General features: G+C 39.4%; 1 protein-coding gene across 1 annotated transcript; it reads right to left on the reverse strand.

Moving 5' to 3' along the window:
• Window positions 1–321: 321 nt before the first annotated feature.
• Window positions 322–10,604, reverse strand: EXOC8 (exocyst complex component 8). The gene has a single exon (XM_078156228.1). The coding sequence runs from the start codon at window positions 10,498–10,500 to the stop codon at window positions 8,323–8,325; it is 2,178 nt and encodes a 725-aa protein (XP_078012354.1). The 5' UTR covers window positions 10,501–10,604; the 3' UTR covers window positions 322–8,322.
• Window position 10,605: the final 1 nt, after the last annotated feature.

The raw sequence follows: 10,605 nt of genomic DNA on the forward strand, positions 1-10,605 counted from the left end.
GACTAGGAATCAGTGCCAGAGGGACAGGGAGACAAGAGGGTGTGGAAGTTTGGTAACCACTGAGGAATAAACTCAGACTGCTCTGGGATGAGAAGAGCCCTACTGATCAAGGTATTTGAGTAGAATAGAGGATAAAGACATAAACAGAATTTAAGGGTAGTAATGGGACATCCAAGTGAAGCTATTCAGCAGTTAGATATGGAATTAGATCTTAGGGGAAAGGATATAGATAGCTAGAGATTTGGGAGGCACTGGCTTTGTAGTCATGGAAGTATAGGAGATCTCCAAGGGAGAAAGTATATGAAAAGAAGAGGCTGAAAATAGTAGTAATAATGATAGCTTTAATGATAGCACTTACAGGTTTGTATTTTACATGTTTCATCATTTGATCCCCTCAACAATCCGGTGAAACTGTGCCAATATTATCCCCATTTTTACACATGAGGAAAGCGGCTCAGAGGTAAAGCAACTTGCTCAGGTTCCCATGAGTAATAAGTGTCTGAGCAGGATCTGTTTGGTCCCAGGTGCTTAATGTTAGGCAAAACTTCTTAACAATTAGGGTTGTCCCCAATCTTAGAAAAAGAAACTGAATAAGTCAACAATAAACTTCCTAAGAAGAAATCCCCAGGGCCAAATAGTTTCACTAACTAATTTTAGCAAACATTTAAATAACAAGTAATCCCAATACTATATAAACTATTTGGAAAAATAGGTGAAGGAGTCCTACCAAATTATTTTTCTGACACAAATATGGTGCTGATACCCAAACCAGAAAGAGCCAAAACAGAGAAAGAAAATTATAGACCAATTTCCCTAATGAATATTGATGCAAAAGTTTTAAATAAAATACTAGCAAAGAGATTGCAGCAATATATCACAAGGATCATACACTATAACCAGGTGGGATTTATATTAGAAATGCAGGGCTGGTTCAATATTAGGAAAACTATCAGCATAATTGACCATATCAATAACAAAACCAACAGAAACCATGTATCTCAATAGATGCAAAAAAAGGCCTTTGGCAAAATACAACACCCATTCCTATTAAAAATACTAGAAAGCATAGGAATACATGGAGCTTACCTTAAAATGATAAGTAATATTTATCTAAAACCATAGGAATAAGCTACAAGCCTTCCCAATACAATCAGAGGTGAAGCAAGGATACCCATTATCACCTCTATTATTCAATATTGTACTAGAAATGTTAGCTATAGCCACAAGAAAAAGAAATTGAAGGAATTAGAATAGGCAATAAAGAAACAAAACTATCACTCTTTGCAGATGATATGATGTTATACTTAGAAAATTCTAGAGAATCAACTAAAAAAGTACTTAAAATTATTAACTTCAGTAAAGTTGCAGGATACAAAATAACCCCATATAAATTATCAGCATTTCTATATATTACCAACAAAGTCCAGCAGCAAAAGATAGAAAAAGAAATCTCATTTAAAATAACTGTAGACAAGATAAATACTTGGGAGTCTACCTGCCAAGAGAAACCTAGGAACTATATAAACACAACTACAAAACACTTTTCACACAAATAAAGTCAGATCTAAACAACTGGAAAAACATTAATTGCTCATGGATAGGCCAAGCCAATAATAAAAATGACAATTCCACCTATATTAATCTATCTATTCAGTGCCATACCAATCAAACTATCAAAAATATTATTTTATACAGCTGGAAAAAATAATAAAAATTCATCTGGAAGAACAAAAGGTCAAGGATATCAAACGAATCAAATCGAAAAAAATGTGAAGGAAGGCAATCTAGCCTTACCAGATCTCAAACTGTATTATAAAGCAGTAATTATCAAAACAATCTGGGGCAGCTAGGTTTTGCAGTGGATACAGCTCCAGCCTCAGAGTCAGAAGGACCTGGGTTCAAATCCAACCTCAGACACTTGACACTTACTAGCTGTGTGACTCTGGGCCAGTCACTTAACCCTATTGCCTAGCCCATAAAAAATTAAAAAAAAAAACCTATCTGATACTGGCTAAGAAATAGAGTGGTGGATAAGTGGAATAAATTAGGTCTAAATTATATTAAGTGACCATAGTAATACAGTACATGATAAAGCCAAAGATCTAAGCTTTTGGAACAAAAACTCATTATTTAATAAAACTGCTGGGAAAACTAGAAAAGCAGTATGGCAAGAACTAGATATAAGCCAACATCTCACACAGCATAGTAAGATAAGGTCAAAATGGGTGATACCATAAGAAAATTAGGACAGCATGAAATAATCTCTGTGGATATGAGAAGAATTTATGACCAAATAAGAGATAGAGAGCATTACAAAATGTGAAAAAAAAAATAATTTTGATCATACAAAATTAAAACGTTTCTGTACAAACAAAACCAATACAAATAAAATTACAAGGAAAGCAGAAAGCTGCGGGAATATTTTGCAGCAAGTGTCTCTGATAAAGGCCTTATTTCTCAAATATATAGAGAACTGAGTCTAATTTATAAAAATACAAATCATTCCCCAATTGATAAATGATCAAAGAATATGAATAGGCAGTTTCCAGATGAAGAAATCAAAGCTATCTATAGCCATATAAAAAAATGTTCTAAATCACTATTGATTACAGAAATGCAAATTAAAACAACTCTAAGGTACTACCTCATACCTATCAGATTAGCTAATAAGACAAAAAAGAAAAATGATGGGTTTGAGAGGATGTGGGAAAACTGGGACACTAATACATTGTTGGTGGAGCTGTGAACTGATCCAACCATTCTGGAAAGCAATTTGGAACTATGCCCACAAGGCTATAAAACTCTGCATACTCTTTGATTCAGCAATACCACTGCTAGATCTACATCCCAAAGACATCCAAAAAAAAAAAAAGGGGAAAGGACCTATTTGTATAAAAACATTTATAGCAGCTCTTCTTTTTGCAGCAGCTAAGAATTAGACAACGAAAGGGTGCCCGTCAACTGGGAAATGGCTAAACAAGCTGTGGTATATGACTGTAATGCAATATTACTGTGCTATAGGAAATGACAAGGATGATTTCAGAAAAACCGGGAAAGACTTACATGAACTGATGCAAAGGGAACAGAACCAGGAAAACATTATATACAGTAACAGCAATATTGTTCAATGAATTGTGAATGATTCCGTTCTTCTCAGCAATACCATGATCCATGAAAATCCCAAAGGACTAATGATGAAGTGTACTATCCACCTCCAAAGAAAGAATTGATAGGTTGAATGCAGACTGAAGCATGCTATTTTTCACTTTCTTTCACTCTTTTTCTTTTATTCAAGTCTTCTTGTACAAAATGTGGAAATGTTTTACATGACTGCACATGAATAACCTATATGTGATTGCTTACTGTCTCTGGGACAGTGGAGGAGAGGAAGGGTAGAATTCAGAACCCAAAACTTTTTTTAAAAGTTTAAAAATTGTTTTAACGTAATTGGGGGGGGAAATAAATAAATAAATAACAATTAGAGTTGTTTGAAAGTGGAATGAGATACCTAGAAAGGTTCCCCCTTCCTTGGAAGTTTTCAAACAGTGGCTTAATGACCACATCAGGTATATCACAATGTGAGCAAGCCTTATTTCCCACCCTTTCCTAGTTCAGAACCTCTCACAGAATCTAGAGCTATGACTCCAGAAGTCATCTATATAGTCCATCCTGTGAGTGAACAGAATCCCTGACAAAGTCCTCCAGCCTTTGCTTAAAGACTTCTACTGATAAAGGAGGAATCCACTACCTCCCAAGAGAGCTGCTTGGTCCTATTCTAGGCCACAATTACCTGCTCGGTCATCTCATAGACACACATCAATGTGCTAGTACTAAACTATTAAACAAACGGTCCTGAGTCAGTCTTAAACTTTTCAATGTACCTTCAGCATGATTTACAGGCCACTGCAGTGGTGTCAAACTCAAACAGACCCTGGTGGCTGTAAATATGCAGTCAATAGACTTAGAAAACTACAAATTAACATTATTTGTGTTATACTGTATTTTTATTGTGATAAATGTTTCCCAATTTTATTTTAATCTGGTTCAGGCCTACCACTGTGGGAGTTTTGTGGGTATAACCCAAGTTCGATATCTCTGGTCTAGAGAATGGCTTAGGAGAGTTAAGTCTGCTCAGGGTATGAATTTGAGATATGAACAAACTTAAGAACCTGTGTTATTTGTATAAGCTCATAAAGTACCACCATCAGTCTGAAGCTAACTGTGCAAGGTAGAGTTTCACAGAGCCCAATAAAGGCCATAAGGCCTTATCCCTATGAGTACAGGGCCAAAGTCAGCTATGGGGTGGGTCAGATTGTCTCCTACAATTACAATGCTCAAGCATCTCACAGCATAGATCTGGAAAGGAAATAACAGAAAATGCCTTGCTTCCCCACTCATCACTTTCCCATGACCATTAGAAAGTGAGGGAAACTAACACATAGTCAGAGACGGGAACTTGCTTATAGAATAAAGAAAAGTTAGGAAGCCATTTTTGTTAGCTGCAGGGAGGTTGGGAAACAGGGACAGGGCTAGAGAGTGGCACCTTTCCAGCACAAATTTTACTGTCCAAAGAGCGGGAGTTTTTCATCACCCTCCCATCTAAGGCCTCAACTGGCCAGAAAGGCTATTTTTCTTTCTTTCTTTTTTTTTGGCTAGGCAATGTGGTTAAGTGACTTGCCCTGGGTCACACAGCTAGTAAGTGTTAGGTGTCTGAGGCCGCATTTGAACTCAGGTCCTTCTGAATCCAGGGCCAGTGCTCTATCCACTAGCTGCCCCCAAGGATATCTTTCAAGCCTTTTCAAACCTACTTTGCATATGAATGTCTTGTGTATAGTCTCTTCCTCTTTATCCCTCCATAGTACAGGCATTAATTTACCACAGAGAGGGATTTACCACCAAAGAGGAATTAAAATTGGTAGGATTCTGTTCATCTTAATGAAACATCCTGTGAAACTATAGAAATCCAGCAGTACATTTCACTTTTGGATAATTCTTCTAATCAGTCAGGCAGGATTCTTTACCCTCTCAAGTATGTTTATGCTGTTTTGATGTCTTTGCCAGTACCGTTACCTAGTATGGGAAAACTCTTTCCTTGTCCCCACCTTTCTAAATCCTTCCTATTCTTCAAGCTTGAATCTCACCATGATGCTTTCTCTAACTACAGCATTCCACGTTGACTTCTACCATCTTGGAAATCCAACCGTAGAAGAGTCAGTACCACAATACAGTTTTGTTTCCCCAGGGAGATAGACAGAAGGGTAAAAATAGTGCAGGAACAAAATAAATACTTCTTGACTGATTATATGTAACTGTTCCCTTAGCAATCATGTCATATTTTCAAAGAATCCGATATTGGTCATTTTATCCCTAAATTGTGTGGCTGATAATTCCTTTTTGAGTAAACTCCCTGTTTGGAGAATTCTGTGACTGAATATACCTGGATTTGGTATAAAATGTATTTTCAAGTAAATTCACATCCCCTATTTGTGAAATGCTTTCTAAACAGCACAAGTCAATCAAAAAAAGAATTTCTTTAAGTCATAATGACCCAATGAATAGGTGGAATAATCAAGATACCTACAGTTTTTTTACCCTTTAACTAGTTTTTTCCAGAATAGAAATTAAGTAACGAAATTTAACAGAAACTAAATATAAAACATTAATGATCAAAGAAAGGAAATACAATATGACACCATGATATTTTGTCCAGTGTAAGAAACTTTGAGGTTTTTTTTTTTTAAGTTTCAATGTCCATTCACACCACAGCAATGCCAATATGCAAAATGTGTATTTATACAACACTATCATTTATGCCCCAAATTTTCAATCAAAAAATGTCAATACTGCCTAGATTAACTATCATAGATAGTATTTTAAACACAAATGGGTTTGAGTTGGTGGAAGTTATGTAAAATGGGGCTTTGAACAAGTAACAAGCCTGAGTTCCACAGAGCTTTTCTGAAGAGCAATTATTTAAATCATCTGTGTTTTCCACTCCTCCTGAAGTAGGAAAGGCAATCAACTCGAGCTTTAATATTACAATCTGCATTCCATTTCAAAGTAATTCCTAACTACATTCAGTTTTTAGAACCTGCTTTGGAACTTAACAGTAAAGAAAAAAATCAAGCTGCACCACTCTGGGACCTAATGTTAATTCACTTCTAATAATGCTACACAAATTGTTCCAACTTGGCAAAAAGGCCACCCTGACTTTGGCGAGCTTTAATTATTTGATTACTCTAAAACACCCACCAAAACCATATTTCTACAACCATGGTAAAGCAGCACATAGCATAGAAAATTCCCAAAGACTCTTGTTTTTAAAAAGCAGCCTATTCAAAGTAAGCGTTAATAAGATGTGTGTACATCTCTTAAATTTTCATTACTTAATGCCTTATTTTTGAATAAAAAAAACCAAATGTGCCAGCATTTCACATATCCTAGATCATATATTTACAGACTTTTTGATTCCACAAGATTTTAAAGACATTAAATGGCACGTAAAAATTCTAATACTGCCCCTTCCCCCAACTTTTTTTAATTTAATCTTCAATAGCATTAACCAAGGTACATTTTAATTGTCTCTGCCCACCTGACATATCTGGGTTTCTTCCCATCAAAATAACCCTGGTTTCATAAGAAACTAGCCAAATAAATCTGAAATTTTGGTACCTTTTGACATTTTAAACACAGCTGGCTACTTTAGTGTATTCATAATTAAGTCATGAAGCCTTGGCTACAGGGAATCCATCTACAACTATACATACTTTTCAAATTATGCCAACTTTTAAATAACAGAAAAGACACCATCAAAAATGGCTCCTGTGACAGAAATTACAACTAGGAGCCAAGGAAAGAATAGGCTGCAGTATTCCAATACTCCCTCACGGCATGGAACATTCTGGGTTCTCAAAGGCTAAGCCAACAAAGCATACACTCTGGAAGGTTCTACCAGATTTAGTCCCCAAGACAGACTAAGTGTGTTGTCTAAGGACAGAATGCTGTTTACAAGGTGACAAAAACATTTTAAATGGCTCTTGGTCCTGTGTGGTCCCTTTCTGCTTCCTGTGCAATCATGGTGGAGTGGCCAAAATGAGGCAGAGCATAAGAACTATTAGCTATCCATCAGATAACTGAAATAATGAGCAGAAATGGTCTTGGGAAGCCCAAGACTCTTTAAAAGCACTTGGTATTTAACTAAGTTGAAGCATTACATTCATTTTAAAGATCAACCAAGAATAAGTCTTAGCAGTTGTTTCTACAACATTCAAATGCAACTTTCTTGAAATCAATATCAGTAAAATGCAGCAGAATACATTTGTTTGAGAAATAACATTCTAATCATTCTTTTGATACCTCATTAAGAGGTTTGATTCCTCAATAAGATCCTTTTCCTCACCTGCAGTCTGATAGTGTATAATCCAAAAGTGAAACTGTCAAGCAGCTAATGGTGTTAAATATTCCTCACACTGTTATATGTCACAAAGAAAATGAAATAAAAATTCATAAAATTCAAGAATAACAAGAAACAAATGACTGTCATAGCACTTTGATTTTCCAAGCATTTTTTCCAAAGCAGATTTTTAAAAGATAGTAAATAACTAAATGTACATTTATTCAAATTGTGCTAACAAAATTAACTGTACTATTTATTTTTATTAACTCTTTTCCTTCTAATACATTAAAATAATTGGCATACTCTTACAGTTTCAACAAACTAAACCGGTGTCTTAAACATTTTTGCCTGAAACTTGCCCTAAGGTTAAATTTGCTAATTTTTTTGACTCTACCCACATAGCTAAATCACATTTTTTTTAAAAAGGGAAGCATATTAGATTAACAGTTATTTTATATGGCACTATACCTTGGAAGATACACAGAATATTCTTCTGGTAATCTAGTGACTTACAGAACTTGGAAATAAAGTGTTATGTTTGATTTGCATGAAATTATAGATATTTCTCTGTGCTGCATAAATACACACCACACAAATACAATAAATGTGATTTGGCCCCTAGGATCATGAAATATAGTACTGTGGTATGACCAACAATCTATAAGGAATTGGGGGAATTAAAGAATATATTAGATGAGTTCAAATTATCTTAATGGTTTTTTACTCCTTTGATAAAATTTCACCATTTTTTCATTCTTCACATTCTCATCTTGAACTCGTACATAAGAGATGACCTTTTTCACTTTTATTTTTTAAACTATGTTCTGGAATATAAAGATTTTAATGTGTTATATAAATAATATACTAGTGATGCTGTATATAGACAAACAGACCTCTCTGGGACAAAAAAATACAAGTGCTGTGTATCAGACCACTGAGGTTGTACTTTCAGGATTTACTCGAATAAGTCTAGATGCATTCCTCAAGTCTTGGAGTTGCTTGGCAGGTTTCCCTACACCTTGTTCAAACCTTTTTTCCACCACAGGGAGGACTGTTTCATATAGAAAGGATGCATTTTGTCTGATAAAGGCTTTCTTTTCTGGGTCCTGTTCACATCGAAGACTGTAATCCACATGTTGAACTGCAACCAAAATTATTTCCACCAGACTCTCTAGAAGCACCATATGCAGCTCTGGAAAATACAACTTCAGAGCTTCTTCCAAGAAGCCCATAGTTTGTTTAGTGAAGGCCACTACTGTGTAGCTTAGGTTCACCCAGCAGTCATCTCCTGTGTACTGCTCAAAATTGCTCACCCCACAGCTTTTCATCTCTTCTTTGAGTTTCCCCAAGGCCTCTGGAGTCATCAAGTTCATCCTCCTCCACATTTCCTCAGAGTTTCGGTGCTTGGTGGCCTCAATTATAATTTCTTTATAACTGTGCAAAGCCCCTTGGATGTCCTTCACCAAGAGAGCATGGATGATGAAAGTAAGGTCTAACCCAATATCACCCAATTGCTGGCAATGTTCCTTAGCCACCTTTACACACTCAGCTGCTGTAGACAAGCTCTCTTTGCTGTCAAATACCTGCTTGCTAAAAGCATCCACAAACATGCCCATAGCTGAACGGGCCCAAACAATAAAGGCAGAGTAGCAACCACTGTTGGTGCCTGCAAAATCAGTCTCAAACTCCCTAGCAGTCTCAAGAAGGCTGGTGAAGAACACATGGCATAATTTATGAATATAGAGTAAAGTGGCACCTTCAATTCGAAGCTGTCTAATGGCAGTGTGCACAGCTGCTGCCCTATTTCTCAGAAACAGTTCACAAGCCTTGGTACACTGGCCAAGTCGTATTAACTGAGAAACTGCCCTTCGAGTGGCCTTAGGACCACCTCTTAGAGAACGATCCGGGGAAAGTTCAAAGACTAGCACTTCAGTGAGTTGCCTGACTCGCTCATCCACTTTGGCCTTCAACTCCTTTACAGGAGGTGGGCACGGCTTGCCCTCCAGATAGTGGTTTAACTTATCCAACAAGTCCACTGCCCCTTCAAAGTCCCTCTGGGCAATACAGACATCCAGATCCTCTGGCAACTCCTGGATCCATTCCATTGATAAGTCCACTTTCTCCTCAACCTCCGGGGAAGTAGGCTCCTCCTCTTCTTCATCATCCTCAAACGGGTTTGTGGCCTGGGAAGAAACATGGGGTGGGCCCCGCGGAGCTGCCGCCTCCTCCTGTTCCCTCCGTCTTTTTTCGCTGAGGGCCCTTTTGGTTTCCTCCAGCACTTCCAGCCACTCCCTTTTGATCTTGGCATTCTCCGCCTGAAAGATTCGGCTCTCGGGGAACATCAGCAGCTTGAACATGTCCTTCATGGGCGGGTTATCCTTGACATTCACCACCGCCAATCGGTCCAGGGGGTAGAGGGCATTGTAGCGATACATGCCCCTGCGCTGGGGCAGCCAGGTGGCCACCAGCAGACAGTCGTTCATGAGAAAACCATGCACCCGTTGCAGCTGAGCCATGTGGTCCGCCTCATACTCCACCAGGTCTCCGTTGTAGACCAGGTACTGCCCGGGGGCCTCCAGCAGGTGCCTGCAGCCCTCCACTTTCTCCAGCAAGGTGGTCAGCGTCCGCTGCTTGCCTTCCTCGCCCGCACTCTGGCTGTCCCGGGCGGCGCCTCCGTGGCCGGAGAAGAAGCCGGCGGGGCCGCGGAGGTGGTCTCGACCTCCGGGGCCGCCGGCGCCGCCTTCTTCGGCCCCGGCGGCGGCGGCGGCTCCCGCGGCGGCGGCGGGGAGCAGGGTGAGCGGGATGCTCTCGAGGCTGCTCTTCTGCTCCGTGAGCAGGTGGCTCAGCTGGTACATCTCGCTCTCCAGGTAGGAGATCTCGCGCGCCGTCTCGATGAACTGCCGGTAGTTCTGGTACACATTGCGCTTCAGGTTCTGCGCCGTTTCCTCGGCCAGCGCCTGGATCCGCTGCCGGTGTTCCTGCAGGTCCCGGTCCCCGTCCGACTGCTGCGACAGCTGCTTCACGTACAGCCGCGCCTCAAAACCGCTCGACTCCAGCTGCCGCCGCAGGCGGCTCGCCCCGCTGTCCGACATCGCCATGGCCATCGCTTCCCCCTGTCACTGTCACGGTCTCCGCAGCCGCCGAGACCCACCCAACTCCGACGGAGTTCAGGGACCTAGGGAGAAGGGCGGAAGCGAAGTGGATGCGCC

The sequence above is a fragment of the Phascolarctos cinereus genome, unplaced genomic scaffold (genome assembly GCF_003287225.1).
Source record: "Phascolarctos cinereus isolate Bilbo 61053 unplaced genomic scaffold, phaCin_HiC Scaffold_5;HRSCAF=322, whole genome shotgun sequence".
In the NCBI taxonomy this organism is placed as follows: Eukaryota; Metazoa; Chordata; class Mammalia; order Diprotodontia; family Phascolarctidae; genus Phascolarctos; species Phascolarctos cinereus.

Excerpts from the sequence above, each read along its gene's own strand:
- EXOC8 (XM_078156228.1), bottom strand. The coding sequence starts at position 10,500 with ATGGCCATGGCGATGTCGGACAGCGGGGCGAGCCGCCTGCGGCGGCAG.